Below are 20463 nucleotides of genomic sequence, written 5' to 3' on the forward strand. Positions count from 1 at the left end.
ATTTGGAATACTGTGTACAGTTCTGGTCGTCTCATCTCAAAAAGGATATTATAGAGTTGGAAAAGGTTCAGAAGAGGGCAACCAGAATGATCAAGGGGATGGAGCGACTCCCTTACGAGGAAAGGTTGCAGCATTTGGGGCTTTTTAGTTTAGAGAAAAGGCGGGTCAGAGGAGACATGATAGAAGTGTATAAAATTATGCATGGCATTGAGAAAGTGGATAGAGAAAAGTTCTTCTCCCTCTCTCATAATACTAGAACTCATGGACATTCAAAGAAGCTGAATGTTGGAAGATTCAGGACAGACAAAAGGAAGTACTTCTTTAAAGAAGTCCTCCTTGGATCCCCAAGTTTTGAACAACTTTCGCCCAGTTTCGAATTTGCCATTTTGGGGCAAGATCATTGAGCGAGTGGTGGCTGACCAATTGTCAGCACACTTGGATGAAACGGATTATCTGGATCCATACCAATCGGGTTTCAGGACTGGGCATGGAACTGAAACAGCCTTGGTCGCTCTGGTGGATGATATGAGGAGGGCATTAGATAGGGGAGAATTCACCTTTCTTGTCCTCCTGGATCTTTCAGCGGCTTTTGATACCGTTGACCACGGTATCCTGTTGGATCGCCTGGAAGGACTGGGAATAGGAGGCACTGTTCTACGGTGGTTCCGTTCCTTTCTCTCTGACAGGCATCAACAGGTAGCATTGGGAGATGAGGTTTCAGGCCCTTGGCCTCTCACTTGTGGAGTGCCACAGGGTTCTATCCTCTCTCCCATGCTATTCAACATCTATATGAAGCCGCTGGGATCCATCATCAGGAGATTTGGGCTGCGGTGTCACCAATATGCAGATGACACTCAGCTCTATCTCTCGTTTAAGTCCTCACCAGAGTTGGCTGTGGAGACCATGTCCAAGTGCCTGGAATCCGTGAGTGGATGGATGGGAAGGAACAGGCTGAAGCTAAATCCTGACAAGACCGAGGTGCTGCTTGTGGGAGACAGAGGAAGGTTGGGTCCTGTTGACCTGAGGTTTAATGGGGTACAATTACCCCTGAAGGACCAGGTCCGCAGCCTTGGGGTTGTTCTTGATTCCAGGCTGTCCATGGAGGCTCAGATTTTGGCAGTGAGCCGGGCAGCCTGGTACCAATTACACCTCATACGTAGGCTGCAACCCTACCTCCCTGTTCATCAGCTCCCACTGGTAGTACATGCCCTGGTCACCTCTCGATTAGACTACTGCAATGCGCTCTATGTGGGGTTACCCTTGAAAACGGTCCAGAAACTTCAACTGGTACAGAATGCGGCGGCTCGATTACTTACAAACAGTTGTTGCCGTGATCATATTACGCCAGTATTATTCAATCTACACTTGCTTCCAGTAGTTTTCCGGGCCCAATTCAAGGTGTTGGTGTTAACCTTTAAATCCCTATACGGTTTCGGCCCAGTTTATCTGAAGGAGCACCTCCAGCATCACCAATTATACCGCCCGACAAGATCAGCCACGCAGGGCCTTCTCTCAATCCCACCAACAAAAGCAGCTAGGTTGGTGGGGACTAGAGAGAGGGCTTTTTCGGTGGCGGCCCCCACTCTCTGGAATTCCCTCCCGTTCGATCTTCGGCATGCCCCTTCCCTGGATACCTTCCGCCGAGCCTTAAAAACGTGGTTGTTTGGACAGGCCTTTGGGACCGCCGGGATGGGCTAATTACATACTGAATGCCCGTTGTTGTGTACAGCATATGTTGTTATTTTTGTTACTGCTGATTATATTGTATTTTATTGTAATTATTGTATTTTATTGAAATTTAATATGTACGTCGCCTAGAGTGGCTTCGGCCAGATAGGCGACATAAAAATTAAATTTACATTTACATTTACATTTTACTCAGCGCATAGTTAAACTATGGAATTTGCTCCCACAAGATGCAGTAATGGCCACCAGCTTGGATGGCTTTAAAAGAAGATGAGACAAATTCATGGAGGACAGGGCTATCAATGGCTACTAGCCGTGATGGCTGTGCTCTGCCACCCTAGTCAGAGGCAGCATGCTTCTGAAAACCAGTTGCCGGAAGCCTCAGAAGGGGAGAATGTTCTTGCACTCGGGTCCTGCTTGCGGGCTTCCCCCCGGCACCTGGTTGGCCACTGTGAGAACAGGATGCTGGACTAGATGGGCCACTGGCCTGATCCAGCAGGCTCTTCTTATTTTACTGCCCATTCACTTAGTTTGGAGAGATCCTTTTGGAGCTCTTCACAATCCCTTTTTGTTTTGACCATCCTGAACAATTTGGAATCATTTATGCATACAGGTTCTTTTACAAATGGTGTAAAGTGTTTGCACACTTTTTTTCGTACAGAGAGGAGATGTATCTCAGAATAAACATCTTGTCTGAAGTTATCCTAATCCAGAATATACTATTTAGCTGTTTAATTGGGAGTAGAAGTTACCTCAAAATGAAGCATTTGTGTGGCAAGCTGCAATTACCTCGTATAAGCATGTCTTTAGAGAGAGATGCTTACGGATTCAACACTGCGTTAGTGAGTACTGCAGTGGCCACATGCATATTTTTGACTCTGGTGTCAAAGGGCTATTGCAAGAGAAAAAGAAAACATTCTCATCCACATGTGGAGCTGGCTCAGGATAGCACTGAAATGGCTGTATATGCATCTCTGGTTCTCTCTCATAGTTTCAGAGAGCTAATAGTAACAGTGTGTTTTTTCGTGACAGTGGAGATGTAAATAGGTTCAGAGAAGAAATACCTAAGGGTTTACTATGGGACGTTCCATATTAAATTGTAAGTAAAAAAATGTTAATAGCAACCGCTTTTGACTCACAGTTTGGAAAGCAGAGTGAAAGAGACATTGCATACAGCTTTTTGGGACGTTCTGAGAGAACAGCTCTCCAAAGTGCCACCAGACTATTCCCATGTTATCAAGCTACTTAAAGAAATCAAAGAGGTGAGATGTGTGTGTGACTTCATTATTCATTCCTAAAAGTAGGCTTTGGAAATTTTTTTGGCCAGTGGACCAAATCTTTATCTCCCACCACCCTGCAGGCCAACTCTGATAAGTGGCCAAGCCACTTACCTGGCAATCATCTGATGTCATGGTGACTTTGCCAGCTGATGAGCAGAGTTCATTCTGCTCTCTGGGAACACACTGATGAAGCAGCACCCAGCAGGATAGAACCTGCAACTCCCATCAGCTGTGATGTCAGCAGATGGACAGGTGAACGTGATTTGGGGAAATGGCCTGGTGGATGAAATTGCACCCCCTAGCAGGTGAAGATTGGGATTTTAGACCCATGAGGTATGGTATCTAGTGTTAATGGAGAAATTACTGCAAAAGCTTAGGGTATTAAAAGTTCTATAAAAATCAGACAAATTTGTTTAAATATGCTGTGATTTTGTTAGTTTTATCAATGTGAAATTACATAACAAATTCCCCTCACATTAGCAAGTTTCTGAAATGCATAACAATTCCAGTGATCTTAATTCTTTTTTCCCCTTAACAATACATATGAGTTCATCTTAACTTACTGTTTGAGAAGCTATCAGATTGATGGATCACCATCAATATATGTTGTATCCACAATCAGGTAGTGGTGGTTGTTTTGTTTAGAGACTTGTTCTGTTTCCTCCTTCATTAGCTATGTTCTTGGGTGTTTTCTTAACTGGTATTTCTTTAGGCATACTATAATAATAATAATAATAATAAAATTTGATTTATGAGTCACCTATCTGGCTGAATTAACGGCCACTCTAGGCGACGTACATTAATACAATAAAATACAATATACAATCAATAAGACCATCATTTCTAGTCAGAGGCAGCATGCTTCTGAAAACCAGTTGCCGGAAGCCTCAGGAGGGGAGAGTGTTCTTACACTCGGGTCCTGCTTGCGGGCTTCCCCCAGGCACCTGGTTGGCCACTGTGAGAACAGGATGCTGGACTAGATGGGCCACTGGCCTGATCCAGCAGGCTCTTCTTATGTTCTTATGTTCTTATTTATCTAAACACCACTCTACCAATTAATAACAACATTAATAACTAACCCGCCCCAGAGATCCCATAGGCCTGCCTGAATAGCCAGGTTTTCAAGGCCCGGAGGAAACCTATTAGGGAGGGGGCATGGCGAAGATCGAAAGGAAGGGAATTCCAGAGGGTGGGGGCCACAATCGAAAATGCCCTCTCTCTGGTCCGTACCAGTCTTGGTGTTTTAACTGGTGGAACCGAGAGAAGGTCTTGTGTGGCTGATCTCGTCAGGCGGCATAATTGGTGATGCTGGAGGTGCTCCTTCAGATAAACTGGGCCGAAACCGTATAGGGCTTTAAAGGTCAACACCAACACCTTGAATTGGGCCCGGTAAATAACTGGTAGCCAGTGTAGATCTGCTAACACCGGAGTAATATGATCACGGCGACGGCTGTTCATGAGCAACCGAGCCACCGCATTCTGTATCAGTTGTAGTTTCCGGACCGTTTTCAAGGGTAGCCCCACGTAGAGCGCATTGCAGTAGTCTAAGCGAGAGGAGACCAGGGCATGTATCATCCGTGGGAGCAGATGGGCTGGAAGGTAGGGTTGTAGCCTTCGTATCAGATGTAATTGATACCAAGCTGCTTGGCTCACTGCCGAAATCTGAGCCTCCATAGACAGCTGGGAGTCAAGAATGACCCCAAGGCTGCGGACCTGGTCTTTCAGGGGCAAGCTTACCCCATTGAACACCAGGTCTATATCTCCCAATCTTCCCTTGTTGCCCACTAGCAACACCTTGGTGTTGTCGGGGTTTAGCTTCAGCCTATTCCTTCCCATCCATCCACTTACGGATTCCAGGCACTTGGACATGGTATCCACAGCCAACTCTGGTGAGGATTTAAACGAGAGATAGAGCTGAGTGTCATCCGCATATTGGTGGCACTGCAGCCCAAATCTCCTCATGATGGCCCCCAGCGGCTTTACATAGATGTTGAATAGCATGGGGGAGAGGATAGAACCCTGTGGCACTCCTCAAGTGAGAGGCCAAGGGTCTGAAACCTCATCCCCCAATGCCACCCGCTGGCGCCTGTCTGAGAGATAGGAACGGAGCCACCGTAAAACAGTGCCCCCTATTCCTAATCCCTCCAGGCAGCCTAAAAGGATACCGTGGTCGACGGTATCGAAAGCCACTGAGAGGTCCAGGAGGACGAGGAGGGTATATTCTCCCCTATCCAACGCCCTCCTCATATCATCCACCAGGGCGACCAAAGCTGTTTCAGTTCCATGTCCAGTCCTGAAGCCCGATTGGAATGGATCTAGATAATCTGCTTCATCCAAGTGTGTCTGTAACTGTTTGGCCACCACTCGCTCAATCACCTTGCCCAAGAATGGTAAATTAGAGACTGGGCGAAAGTTATTCAACTCTTGGGGATCCAAGGAGGACTTTTTCAAGATAGGTTTTATTACTGCCTCCTTGAGGGCTAGTGGCATTGCACCCTCTTCCAAGGATGCATTTACCATTGCCTTGATCCCTTCGCTCAGTTTCTCTTTGCAGCTCATAATGAGCCACGAGGGGCAAGGGTCCAATAGACAGGTGGTTGGCTTCACAGTAGAGAGCACCTTGTCCACTTCCTCAGAGGGAAGAGGCTGAAACCGATCCCACCGGACCGGAATGCAACTGGCCGACTCTGGCTCACTTCCTGTATCCACGACATACGGAATCATGTTCTTCAGGCATTCGATTTTATCGGCAAAGTGTGTAGCAAACATGTTACAGGAGGCTTTAGAGTGCTCCATGGGTTCCTGAGCAACTGGACCGACCAGGCTTCAGACCACTTGGAACAACCTCCTGGGATAGCACTCTGTGGACGCAATAGAGGCAGCAAAGAATTCCCTCTTTGTTGCCTTTATTGCCACCTGGTAGACAGCTATTGCTGCTCTAACCAGTGTCCGATCGTCTTCAGAGCACGATTTCCGCCATCGGCGCTCTAGTCTTCTCACCTCCTGTCTCAGACCCCGCAGCCGTGGTGTATACCAGGGTGCTATCTGAGCTCTATTCAGGGGGAGAGGACATTTCGGAGCCACCCGGTCTACTGCCCTCGTGATCTCCCTGTTCCACTCCATCACCAAGGTTTCGACCGGGCGTCCTTCAGCCGGCTCCAGATCTCCCAGCGCATTCAGGAATCCTTTAGGATCCATCAGGCGTCTGGGGCGGACCATCCTAATGGGTCCTTGTCCCCTGCGGAGGGTGTGTGGCATTGAGAGGTCTATATTCACCAGATAGTGATCTGATCATGACACGGGTTTGGAAAAAACAACCCCCGTTTTCAGAACACTTCCCTCCCCTCCTGAGACAAACACAAGGTCAAGAGCATGACCGGCTACATGGGTGGGCCCTATATTACTAAGGTGCAGTTCCCAAGAAGTCATGGTTTCCATGAATCCCGAGGGGCTCCAGTGAGGGCTGCCTCGGCGTGTACGTTGAAGTCCCCCAAAACCAGTAGGTTGGGGGAAAGCAACCGCACACCCAAGACCACCTCGAGCACCTCGGTCAGGGAGTCTGCTGTGCAGCGGGGTGGGTGGTACACAAGCAGAATCCCTAAACTGCCCTTTGGGCCCAGCCTCCAGTACATGCAGTCAACAAACTTGGTCTCATGGAGAGGGGGTCTGGTGAAAACCAAGGACCCCCGATAGATAACTGCCACTCCCCCTCCCCGCCTACCAACCCTCGGCTGCTGTGCGTATTGGAAACCGGTTGGACACATGGCCTCAAGTGTAGGAGCCGAGGCCTCATCCAGCCAGGTCTCCGTAATACACACCAGGTCTGCGCTCTCATCCAAGATCATATCATGGATGAGCGTTGTTTTTTGTGCCACAGACCTGGTGTTACACAACAGCAGTCGAAGGTCAGATGGAGTCGTGCGTCCCCCAGTTATCTTCTGGTTATGGGCAGGCCCGGAACAAGGGATGGATATTATACATCTATCCCTTGTTCCCCTAAACTGGTATGGCCTGCCACCAGCACCTCTCCAGGATCTGCCGCCTAGCCTTTTAATATCATGGCTCCCCACCCGTCCCACGGTATCTCTCTCCGGTCTGCACATGCCCCAGTGGAGCCCGCACACCGGCTACTCCAGTCCAGGTTTTTCAATGTCTCTGCTCCTCCTAATTGCTTGGCGGGGCTTCGGTCTGGGGACTTCAAGCATTGGTCACTGGAGGCGACGTCCTTCGCCCCATCCCTGCTGGGCTCGTGTCTTGACTGCCGGCTTACTTCTACGGTGTCCACCAGCGGCTATCAGTTGCTCTTCGCTGCCGCCGCTGCGCCCAGAACGCAGGCCAGAGAGCAACGCCTCCCCCGGCCCTCGCCCGCCCGGCCCAGCAGTCTATCTCCGGGTCTTCAAGAAGAGTGGAGGCCAATTCGGACCCCCACTTCAGAAGCAGCGCCGGAGCCAACCGGACTCTCCAGCCGCAAGAACGGTGGCAGCCGCCGCCTACGACTTAGCCAAGATGACGACGGCGGCCAGAGGCGGCGACGGCGAGGACGCTGCAGCAAGTGAAGCACAGCCGCCATGGCGGGAGGCACGCGCCAGGGCACAAGACTGGCAGCCGCGGCGAGCGAGACCGGGAAGCGACGCGGCTCAGCACAGTCCGTCGGAACGGGCGGCCCCCCCTTGCGCTCCGGCCCAGGCGGGCGGGAGACTCGCCTCCCCAGACGCTGCCAAAAAGTAAGCTCACCCGTGGTTGAGCGCCTCCTTGCAGGGCCAAACCGCGGCTACTTTCTCCTGCTCCGTCACACACCTCTCGGTTCCTTTCCCAGCCTAGTTGTTCTCAATGGACTAGTCCCAGCACAACACAGCTATTTGGGGTGGTATCTTAGCCTGCCTTGGTCTTATAGTAGCCTTATAGTTATTAGGGAAAGAAGCTCAGCAGCACTCAAGAGCCGTTTCGTGTGTATCCAGGCTCGCCGCCGCCATCTTCACTGTATATAAACATATTTACTAAGTATCTAAACATATTTAAATGATAGCTGTTTAGACATATAAAGTCAAAATCAATAAAGATTTTTTTTAAAAAAATTATTTTTAAAATTTACACTTTATTCTCGTGTAGATCCTGCTGTCTCTGCTCCTGCCCTGGCAGACGCGTTTGCGAAGTCAGATTGAAGAAGCACTGGACATGGAATTGATAAAACAGGAGGCTGAGCATGAGGCTTTGAATATCCCCAACCTCACCACTTACATCTTGGGCACAATGGCAATGCTGTGTGCACCTGTTAGAGATGAGGAAATACAGAGACTACGAGTCGTGGCAGACCCAGTTCATTTGCTCAGGTGGGCACCATTGGCTTGGACAAAGGTAATTTTATAAAAGTAATATATGATTTACTAAAGTTATCCTAAAGGGAGATACATCATTTTGCTACCCTAGATGTGCATCATCTATCATCTGATATATCCTTGTTAATTGAAATCTCACCCCTGGAAAGTTTTACATGCTATCTAAAATCCACAAAGCGAACAATCCTGGACACCTTGTTGTCTCAGGCAGCAACACAGCTACTGAAATGATTTCTCTGTACATTGACTTAAATTTACAAAACATGCTGCAAAACCTCCCATCATATATTAAAAGACACCAATGACTTCTTACTTAAAATTGAGTCTCTTAATAAGCAGTATCATTCTCCCTGGAGAACAGCCCATCAGATGGGAAACATCGCCACCTAGCGTCAGCAGGCAGGAATCACATGTTTTTTTTGAGGAAGCAGCTATCGCGAGACCCCGACCATTCCTGCCTCCTGTGTCCAGGTGGATCATTTTTCCCTCGCTCCTTTTCAGTAGTGATCTTTATCTTCTATTACATTTCCCTTATCTTTTTATTCTATTTACTTTCCCATTTTCTAGTGTGTGTGTGGGGAATAGTTTTGGTTTTTTTCCCCTCCCTTTTTTTGGGGGGGGGGCTGTCTTACTTAGTCTGCGGTCGGTAAAGCGAGGGCCTACGAGCCTCGCTGATTACTATTTTGAGGGTGTTTTCTCTCCCTCCTTCAGGCAGCTTCCCCTGCTTACTTTGGCCGATGCATCAGTGACAGCTAGTCTCGCTAGGGGTTTTGCCTTTTGTCGTCCTCTCCCTTTCAGGCGGCTGTCCCTGCTTGTGTAGGCGCTGCGCGACTGCCAGTGAGCCTCGGTGACGGTGATTTTTTCTTTTGTACTGTGGTACGTTATTAACAGTGCGCCAGGGGGGGAGTTTACATTTTCCCCCTCCCCCTCACACCGACACACACAGGATAGCTGCTTCCTCAAAAAACGTGATTCCTGCCTGCTGATGCTAGGTGGAGCTGTTTCCCATCTGATGGTCTGTTCTCCAGGAGAAAATACATTCAGGTAAGGCCAATGGCCCCATTCCACAAGGATACTATATTAGTTATTTTAGATGCCACATCTCTTTATACCAATGTACCACATAATGATGGAATTCAGGCTTTAAATGAGTTCCTTGACACCAGAAATTCTAGCAATCCTCCAACAGAGGTTATCACAACTTTAGCTACCCTTGTCCTGACTTGCAACAACTTTACATTCAGTGGAGCGCAAATCTGTTTATGGGTAAACTGGAACAAGAGATCCTCAAAAAGGACATTAACAGACCACTTATATGATGGTGATACATTGATGACATCTTTGTGGTCTGGACAAATGGTAAAGAGAGAACAATTTAAAAATTACATCAACTCTATTCATTCATCTATTAAGTTTACATTCAGTAGTACAAATGATAATCCACACATCCCTTTTCTTGATGTCCTTCTCACAGTTGAAAACAATAAAATAGACACTGATTTCTACAGCAAATCCACTGATGCCCATACCTGTCTAAACTGGAAATCCTGCCATCCTACGCATATAAAGGAAAACCAGAGCTTGGAAAAGTTACTTTTTTGAACTACAATGCCCATCAGCCCAATCCAGTGGCCATGCTGGCTGGGGCTGATGGGAGTTGTAGTTCAAAAAAGTAACTTTTCCAAGCTCTGAGGAAAACATTGTCTGTAGCTTAGCGCTCGGAATCAAATGTATTTGCAAGAACAAAGAGAAATACCAAAGAAGGATTAGTGAACTTGAAGAACACCTTCTTCTGAGAGGATATCCTCCATTTGTAATCGATTGCAACATGCACTGGGCCTCCATTCTGTCCAGAGAAAATCTCCATCATAATGAGGTTTCAAAAAACAAAGAACTATGTATTCAATTTGTGGTAGATTTCAATCCAACATCTCCCAATTATCACCTAGCAATCAGGGACAGCTACCGATTGCTAGCAAACTCTGAACATCTTGCTGGAGCCATCAACAAGCTTCCTGTTGTAGCATTTCGCCAGCCTTGTAATCTAAGTAACTATTAATGAGAGCTGTGCTTAAGCCACCTACCAGTAATCCTGGATCTCATCTGTGTCACTCCAAATGCTGTATCACCTGTGTGTACCTCATGGAGACAACCACTTTCAAAAGCACAAGGACAGGCAGAATTTATTACATCAAACAGAATATAATCTGCAGGTCCTGCAACATAATTTATATCATCAAATGCAAAAAAACAGGATGTCATATCCGGTACGTAGGAAAAACTACAACTGACCTACACACGTGCTTCAGAAACTACAAATCGGCAATCTTGACTAAAAAGTGGAACAACAACACTGAGGGCCACAGCCTGTTGGACTTACCAAAACAGCTGTAGAGATGCCAACAGATCCAACAGCATTGACTAAGAGGGAGAGCTTCTGGATATACTCCCTAGACACATTGGCACCACATGCCCTTAACCTAGAAGACAGTACAAACATCACTTAGCTTCTGCAAATGAAGCCCCTCAGCATTCCATCCTCAAAGCTCCATAACTGCCACCTTGGTAACAGCATTTGTATCTTAGCTGATGAAGGCGGAAACCAAAACATTTTGCTAGTAAAGTAAAAATCTCTGTTTTGTTAATCACAATTATGTGAATATATTTTTAGGTGATTAAGTTCTGTTTGTTGCTTTCAAAACTGTCTACACACACACAGACACAAATTTATTATTTGGCTTTCCTTAAGAATTCTTGGGATAAAATAAGCCTTGAGCTTCCAACCATTTTCCTCATCGCTAAAACATGTCATAGGTTAGGACATAACTATATAAAGCATATTTATTATTTATTTATTAAATGTATATCCTGCTCTTCTTCCTGAAGGAGCCCAGGGTGACAAACACATCAATAAAACAATTTCAACAACAACAAAAGCATTCTAAAAACAATTTAAAATGTTCTAAAAACAGTTTCAGTTAAAACATTCTGAAAACATTTGTAGATAAGAACATTATTTCATCCAGTAATGTCTGGGTTGCCAGTAACAGTCTCTTTCAGCCACCAAACAGAAATGTTTTCACATTCCTCCTAAAAGTCAACTATGATTAAGACAGATGTACCTCACCGGGGAAGGCTGTGACGGCCCTTCCCTGGCTCTCCCTGTCAGGTTCCTACCTGCTCGTGGTTACTGCCTGTCTCTAGGCACCACCAGGGACTCCACCAGTCCGGACTGTCCTTTATTTTATTTTTTCTCTCCCCGCTCTAGCACAGATCTCAACAGATCCCCCTGCTAGGCAACCACCAGTCACGTCCTAATACTAGTATTCCCAGAGACTCTGAATACTGGTATTGTTATTCTCTTCACCGCTGCCACCATTTGTTACAGTTCCCCTTCAGCCTTGGTCATTACCTTACCCTCCCTTCTGGTCTATGAAACCCCAGCCAAGGATCAGGCCTTTGGTAAACCAAATTAAGTATTTATTAAAGATAACAAAGCTAACAAGATTAACAAGATTTCTTCTTAAGGCACATAAGCATATGGTTTTACTCAATACTAATCCAAACTCCACCCCCCTCCTTCTCCACTCTCTCCTGGCAAACCACTCTCTCAAACCCACCAAACAACCCACTCAGTTTCACCTCATCCACCCAGATTCCACTCTCACTCTTCCTTTTATACGTTCAGCCATTTTAAACACTCAGCCAATCATCTAGCATTCTACTGCCCATTCACTTCCCCTCCTCTTTCACTCCACTTACCATGTATCTTCTAAACAACCAACACTTACCATATATACATTAATATAGGAACATCACATTTCCCCCCCCCCTTAAAACAACGGCAGAGTATTATTCCTGTTCCAGGATTTATACGTCGCGTTAACAAATAAAAGTCTCTATGGGGAAAATGTCTTTCTTTGTTCCTCCGTCTGGTCACATCACTGCAGTCCCAGCCACTTGCCTGGAAAGTCCATCGGCCAGTACATTGTCCTTGCCTTTTATGAACTGGAAGTCCACTTGATAGTCCTGTAGGGCCCAGGACCACCTCTGCAGCATAGTGTTATGGTTTTTCATAGTCTGCAACCATAACAAGGCCCGATGATCCGTAGTCACTGTGAATCTTCGTCCCCACACGTATGGGCGCAACTTGTTCAGTCCCCACACGACCGCTAGGCACTCCTTCTGGACCGACGAATAGTTTTTCTCCCTCAGCGTCAGCTTGCGACTCAGGTACGCCACTGGATGTCTGGTGCCTTCTCTCTCCTGTAGCAAGACGACTCCCAGCGCCAAGTCCGACGCATCTGTAGCCACGATGAATGGTTTCTCATAGTCTGGTGCTATTAATATGGGTCCTTGGCACAAGGCTTGCTTCAGTAGATCAAAAGCCTTCTGACATTCATCCGTCCATACCACACGCTCAGAACACTTCTTCTTTGTTAATTCATGCAAGGGGGTTGCTATTTCCCCAAAATTTCTCACAAACTTCCTATAAAATCCAGCCACACCCAGAAATGCCCTTACTTGTTTTTTGGTTAAGGGGATCGGCCACACTTGTATTGCCTCCACCTTGCTCCATAAGGGGGTGATTTTCCCACTCCCCACCTTATGTCCTAAATAGATTACTTCCTTTAGTCCAAACTGGCATTTCTTAGCTTTTATTGTGAGGCCTGCTTTTCTTAAGGCCTCCAACACTGTTGTCAGGTGTTGGACATGCTCAGGCACCGACTTGCTAAAAATGGCCACGTCATCGATATAGGCCACTGCAAAATCTGACATGCCTCGCAACACAGTATTGATTAGCCTCTGAAATGAACTTGGTGAGTTCCTTAGTCCCATGGGTAAGGTCACAAACTCATATAACCCATCTGGTGTACTGAAGGCAGTTTTGGCTCTGGATTGCTCGTCTAGTTCCATTTGCCAAAATCCTTTACAGAGATCTAGTGTAGAGATAATGGTTGCTGCCCCCAATAACTCTAACATTGCGTCTACCCTAGGCATAGGATACGCATCTGGGCCAGTAATTTTATTGATTAGCCGATAATCAATGCAAAACCTTGTCGTTCCATCTTTTTTCGGAACCAGGACAATACTTGAGGCCCAGGGACTGATGGATTCCCTGATCACTCCTAATTCCAGCATATCTTCCACCTCCTTTTTGATCTCATTCAAAACTTTCCCATTCACATGGTACGGCATAGATCTGATTGGGGCATGATCTCCAGTATCAATGGAATGTATAATTATACTGGTTCGGCCAGGTTTATTGCTAAAGAGATTCCTATAGGTTTTCAAAACTCTCAGAATCTCTTCTTTTACTTCCTCCTTCACCTCCTCTGACCATTCCACTTGATCTACCCCTCCTTTGTCTTTGCTTTCCTGTACCAAATCTGGAAGTTCAGGCCCACTTCCCTCAGGGAATAAGGTAACTTGCAACACCTTTGCATCCCTGGTATGGTAAGGCTTTAACATATTTACATGAACCACTTTGCTTTTGTTTAATTGGTCTGTGGTGATTACATACGTCACTGTGTCAAGCCTTTCTCTGATGGTATATGGTCTTTCCCAGTTAGCCTGTAATTTGTCATGTTTCCTGGGTATGAACGCCATAACCATATCTCCCACATCATACACACGTTCCCTGGCTGTTCTGTCATACCAGTAACGTTGCTTCTCCTGTGCTTGACTCAAATTCTTTTCCACCACCTCCATCATTGATGTTAATTTATTGCGGAATTCCAATACAAAATCTACTACAGAAGTTTTGTACTCTCCCAGGGTTCCTTCCCATGAATTTTTTAATAGTTCCAAAGGTCCCCTCACTTTTCTAGTGAACATGAGTTGAAAGGGTGAGAAGCCTGTTGACTCTTGAGGGACTTCTCTATACGCAAATAAGAAGCATCCCAACCGTTCATCCCAGTCTTGTGGGTGATCTTGAACATAGCTTCTGATCATGCCCTTCAAAACGCCATTGAATCTCTCTGTTAACCCATTAGTGGCGGAATGGTAAGTAGTGGTCTTTAGATGTTTTAGACCACAACATTTCCACATACATTGCATCACTTCTCCCATGAATACACTGCCTTGATCCGTCAGCACTTCATGAGGGAAACCCAGCCTCATAAAGATTTTTAATAAAGCTTCTGCCACTACAGGGGCTTCTACGGATCTCAATGCTTCCGCGTCTGGGTACCTGGTGGCAAAATCCACCACTACCAATAGATATTTCTTGCCATGCCTTGTGGGTTTGGAAAAAGGGCCCACCAAATCTATTCCCACTCTATAAAAGGGTTGTCCAATTATAGGAAGGGGCTTTAAGGGTGCCTTAGTCTTTACTCCACTTTTCCCCACCTTTTGGCATATTCCACAAGATAGACAATGTTGTTTTACATCTTTGGAGATGTTTGGCCAATAATAGTGTACTGCCAATCTCCTCTTGGTCTTTTTTATTCCCAGATGTCCTGCACATGGGACATCGTGGGCTACCTCTAGCAATCTGGTTCTGTATTTGCTAGGTACTATCAATTGCTTCACTGGTTCACATTCATCCTTTCTCTCAGCGGGCATCCACAGTCTATATAAAATCCCATTCTCACACAGAACTTGATTCCTCAGTTTGTCAGTGAAAGGAATCTGTTGGGTCAGAGCTTGTTCCTTTATTTGCTTCAAACTTATATCGTTATGCAGCTCTTCCCTGAATTGCTCTGCTTCTTTCTTATCAGAGACCAGTTGATACAGTTTGTCTCCTTCAGCAGGCCTGCTAGTGGTTGCTATGGTGACCTGAGGCTGGTTAACAGATTCCACCCTGTTTGTTTCAGCCCCCCTTAATATGGCTTCTTTTTCTCTGCCAATTTGCTGTCTGGTCACTACATAGATCTTTCCTTGAGCTCCCATTACATCCCTTCCCAGTATTACTGGTTCTTGTTGCTGGGCATTAATGCCTACTTTATATCAGCCCTCTCGGCCTCTCCAAGTCATTTCCACCAGGGCCACAGGCAAACTTTCTGGTTGACCCCTCACTCCTTGGATAGTCACAGTTTCCTGAGGTAATATTACCTCAGATTTTATTAAATCTGGCCTCAGTAATGTCTGAGCGGCACCAGTATCAAGCAATGCCCAATAATTTGCCCCTTGTACACTCACTTCCTCTCTCAGACTTGAATCAAGGTCTGTTACTTCTGTCCAGTTTATCTGGCAGAACTGAACCTTTTTCGCTGTTTCTAAAGCCTTGGGCTCTGTTTTCACTGCCCTTGTCTGAGCAGGATTACTAATGGGGTTGGCAACCTCACATTGAAAACGTAGGTGCCCCGGTCTACCACATTTGTAGCATAATTTCTCCTCACTTTTAGGGTACACAGATCCACTCTGGGGTGTCCTGTGCCCTTCAGATTTTACTGGAGGACTCACTCTCTGTGGTACCACATCCCTTCTGCCAGCGTTATATGGTCTGGGTTTAAAATCTCTTGATGTTTTCCCCACCCAGCCAGTTCTGTTGGAGGCGAAGTGATCCGCCATCTCTGCGGCCTCCTGCACCGATGTAGGGGAACGGTCTTTGACCAGGAGCCTTATTTCTGGTGGTAACTGATGGTATAATTGATCCAATATCATGAGGTTTTTCACCTCCTCCACAGACTGAGCTTTTGCACTTGTCAGCCATTTCCCAAATATGTCCATCAGTTTTGCCCCCAACTCCACGAAAGACCGCCCTGTCTGTATCTGGCAGTTTCTGAAAAGCTTTCTAAAATAATCAGGCCCCAGTCTGAATCTTTTAAACACTGCTTCTTTGAATTCAGCATAGGTTACTGGCCTGTCTGAGGGGAAGTACTGATACACTTCAGCCAATTCCCCTTTAATCAGATTTGATAAATACTGCATGTATTTATTTTCAGGTAGCCCCCACAACTGAGCTGCTTTTTCAAAGGTGCTGAGGTAAATTTGAGGATCTTGACCAGGCTCATAGACAGCAAAGTCCTTTGCAGTAATTTTTATTTTTGCTCCATCTCTGTCCTTTCTTGTTTCATCAGAATGAAACTTCTCTCTTTCAAATTTTAACTGTTCTGCCTGTAATTCCGCATCCACTCTCATTCTCTCAAATTCCAACTCCCTCTGCTTGTCTTTCCCATCAGCTTCCATCCTCAACTTCTCAGCTTCCATCCTCAATCTCTCAGCTTCCAACTCCCTCTGCTTGTCTTTTTCCTCAGCCTCCCATCTTAACTTTTCTCTCAAGTACTCTATATAAGCGGGATTGCTTAAGTATCCTTCTGGGGTCTCTTCTCTGACAGGTTGTTTTTGCTGGGCAGTAGTAAATCCTATAAGTGCTACCCTCAATTCATCTACCCCTTTACCCTCGTGAGGTAAATTGAATGTTATGCACTTCTCCACCAGCTCCTCTCTTTTCATTTTTATGTATTCAGCCATGGTGTTTGAGTTCACTCACTCTTTGCCACACACTCTTTGCCAGTCACTCTCACAAGAAATCTTGTTTTGTTATTTCTGTTTGCCACACCACTGTTAGGGATTCTCTAGTATTCGTACCACCGCTACAGCCAACACCTGTGACGTAGTCTCCTTTGTCACCACATGTCTTTGGGACTCTCTTTGGTTCGTATCCCACCGCTACCACCACCTGTGACGGCCCTTCCCTGGCTCTCCCTGTCAGGTTCCTACCTGGTCGTGGTTACTGCCTGTCTCTAGGCACCACCAGGGACTCCACCAGTCCGGACTGTCCTTTATTTTATTTTTTGTCTCTCCGCTCTAGCACAGATCTCAACAGATCCCCCTGCTAGGCAACCACCAGTCACGTCCTAATACTAGTATTCCCAGAGACTCTGAATACTGGTATTGTTATTCTCTTCACCGCTGCCACCATTTGTTACAGTTCCCCTTCAGCCTTGGTCATTACCTTACCCTCCCTTCTGGTCTATGAAACCCCAGCCAAGGATCAGGCCTTTGGTAAACCAAATTAAGTATTTATTAAAGATAACAAAGCTAACAAGATTAACAAGATTTCTTCTTAAGGCACATAAGCATATGGTTTTACTCAATATTAATCCGAACTCCATCCCCCTCCTTCTCCACTCTCTCCTGGCAAACCACTCTCTCAAACCCACCAAACAACCCACTCAGTTTCACCTCATCCACCCAGATTCCACTCTCACTCTTCCTTTTATACGTTCAGCCATTTTAAACACTCAGCCAATCATCTAGCATTCTACTGCCCATTCACTTCCCCTCCTCTTTCACTCCACTTACCATGTATCTTCTAAACAACCAACACTTACCATATATACATTAATATAGGAACATCACATTTCCCCCCCCCCTTAAAACAACGGCAGAGTATTATTCCTGTTCCAGGATTTATACGTCGCGTTAACAAATAAAAGTCTCTATGGGGAAAATGTCTTTCTTTGTTCCTCCGTCTGGTCACATCACTGCAGTCCCAGCCACTTGCCTGGAAAGTCCATCGGCCAGTACATTGTCCTTGCCTTTTATGAACTGGAAGTCCACTTGATAGTCCTGTAGGGCCCAGGACCACCTCTGCAGCATAGTGTTATGGTTTTTCATAGTCTGCAACCATAACAAGGCCCGATGATCCGTAGTCACTGTGAATCTTCGTCCCCACACGTATGGGCGCAACTTGTTCAGTCCCCACACGACCGCTAGGCACTCCTTCTGGACCGACGAATAGTTTTTCTCCCTCAGCGTCAGCTTGCGACTCAGGTACGCCACTGGATGTCTGGTGCCTTCTCTCTCCTGTAGCAAGACGACTCCCAGCGCCAAGTCCGACGCATCTGTAGCCACGATGAATGGTTTCTCATAGTCTGGTGCTATTAATATGGGTCCTTGGCACAAGGCTTGCTTCAGTAGATCAAAAGCCTTCTGACATTCATCCGTCCATACCACACGCTCAGAACACTTCTTCTTTGTTAATTCATGCAAGGGGGTTGCTATTTCCCCAAAATTTCTCACAAACTTCCTATAAAATCCAGCCACACCCAGAAATGCCCTTACTTGTTTTTTGGTTAAGGGGATCGGCCACACTTGTATTGCCTCCACCTTGCTCCATAAGGGGGTGATTTTCCCACTCCCCACCTTATGTCCTAAATAGATTACTTCCTTTAGTCCAAACTGGCATTTCTTAGCTTTTATTGTGAGGCCTGCTTTTCTTAAGGCCTCCAACACTGTTGTCAGGTGTTGGACATGCTCAGGCACCGACTTGCTAAAAATGGCCACGTCATCGATATAGGCCACTGCAAAATCTGACATGCCTCGCAACACAGTATTGATTAGCCTCTGAAATGAACTTGGTGAGTTCCTTAGTCCCATGGGTAAGGTCACAAACTCATATAACCCATCTGGTGTACTGAAGGCAGTTTTGGCTCTGGATTGCTCGTCTAGTTCCATTTGCCAAAATCCTTTACAGAGATCTAGTGTAGAGATAATGGTTGCTGCCCCCAATAACTCTAACATTGCGTCTACCCTAGGCATAGGATACGCATCTGGGCCAGTAATTTTATTGATTAGCCGATAATCAATGCAAAACCTTGTCGTTCCATCTTTTTTCGGAACCAGGACAATACTTGAGGCCCAGGGACTGATGGATTCCCTGATCACTCCTAATTCCAGCATATCTTCCACCTCCTTTTTGATCTCATTCAAAACTTTCCCATTCACATGGTACGGCATAGATCTGATTGGGGCATGATCTCCAGTATCAATGGAATGTATAATTATACTGGTTCGGCCAGGTTTATTGCTAAAGAGATTCCTATAGGTTTTCAAAACTCTCAGAATCTCTTCTTTTACTTCCTCCTTCACCTCCTCTGACCATTCCACTTGATCTACCCCTCCTTTGTCTTTGCTTTCCTGTACCAAATCTGGAAGTTCAGGCCCACTTCCCTCAGGGAATAAGGTAACTTGCAACACCTTTGCATCCCTGGTATGGTAAGGCTTTAACATATTTACATGAACCACTTTGCTTTTGTTTAATTGGTCTGTGGTGATTACATACGTCACTGTGTCAAGCCTTTCTCTGATGGTATATGGTCTTTCCCAGTTAGCCTGTAATTTGTCATGTTTCCTGGGTATGAACGCCATAACCATATCTCCCACATCATACACACGTTCCCTGGCTGTTCTGTCATACCAGTAACGTTGCTTCTCCTGTGCTTGACTCAAATTCTTTTCCACCACCTCCATCATTGATGTTAATTTATTGCGGAATTCCAATACAAAATCTACTACAGAAGTTTTGTACTCTCCCAGGGTTCCTTCCCATGAATTTTTTAATAGTTCCAAAGGTCCCCTCACTTTTCTAGTGAACATGAGTTGAAAGGGTGAGAAGCCTGTTGACTCTTGAGGGACTTCTCTATACGCAAATAAGAAGCATCCCAACCGTTCATCCCAGTCTTGTGGGTGATCTTGAACATAGCTTCTGATCATGCCCTTCAAAACGCCATTGAATCTCTCTGTTAACCCATTAGTGGCGGAATGGTAAGTAGTGGTCTTTAGATGTTTTAGACCACAACATTTCCACATACATTGCATCACTTCTCCCATGAATACACTGCCTTGATCCGTCAGCACTTCATGAGGGAAACCCAGCCTCATAAAGATTTTTAATAAAGCTTCTGCCACTACAGGGGCTTCTACGGATCTCAATGCTTCCGCGTCTGGGTACCTGGTGGCAAAATCCACCACTACCAATAGATATTTCTTGCCATGCCTTGTGGGTTTGGAAAAAGGGCCCACCAAATCTATTCCCACTCTATAAAAGGGTTGTCCAATTATAGGAAGGGGCTTTAAGGGTGCCTTAGTCTTTACTCCACTTTTCCCCACCTTTTGGCATATTCCACAAGATAGACAATGTTGTTTTACATCTTTGGAGATGTTTGGCCAATAATAGTGTACTGCCAATCTCCTCTTGGTCTTTTTTATTCCCAGATGTCCTGCACATGGGACATCGTGGGCTACCTCTAGCAATCTGGTTCTGTATTTGCTAGGTACTATCAATTGCTTCACTGGTTCACATTCATCCTTTCTCTCAGCGGGCATCCACAGTCTATATAAAATCCCATTCTCACACAGAACTTGATTCCTCAGTTTGTCAGTGAAAGGAATCTGTTGGGTCAGAGCTTGTTCCTTTATTTGCTTCAAAC

The 20463-nt window shown here is 45.9% G+C and overlaps 1 protein-coding gene across 10 annotated transcripts in view; it reads left to right on the plus strand.

Moving 5' to 3' along the window:
- Window positions 1-20463, plus strand: part of TCP11 (t-complex 11) — a 54938-nt gene that overhangs the window by 23561 nt on the left and 10914 nt on the right. For 6 of the 10 annotated variants that reach the window (XM_061632356.1, XM_061632361.1, XM_061632360.1 and 3 more), the window contains exons 4-5: window positions 2828-2948; window positions 8076-8296. In XM_061632356.1, coding sequence (XP_061488340.1) covers window positions 2828-2948; window positions 8076-8296 — 342 coding nt within the window. The remainder of the gene's footprint in view (window positions 1-2827; window positions 2949-8075; window positions 8297-20463) is intronic. The other 4 variants (XM_061632363.1, XM_061632365.1, XM_061632366.1 and 1 more) reach the window with 1 other exon arrangement.

Source organism: Rhineura floridana, chromosome 6 (genome assembly GCF_030035675.1).
Source record: "Rhineura floridana isolate rRhiFlo1 chromosome 6, rRhiFlo1.hap2, whole genome shotgun sequence".
Taxonomy (NCBI): domain Eukaryota; kingdom Metazoa; phylum Chordata; class Lepidosauria; order Squamata; family Rhineuridae; genus Rhineura; species Rhineura floridana.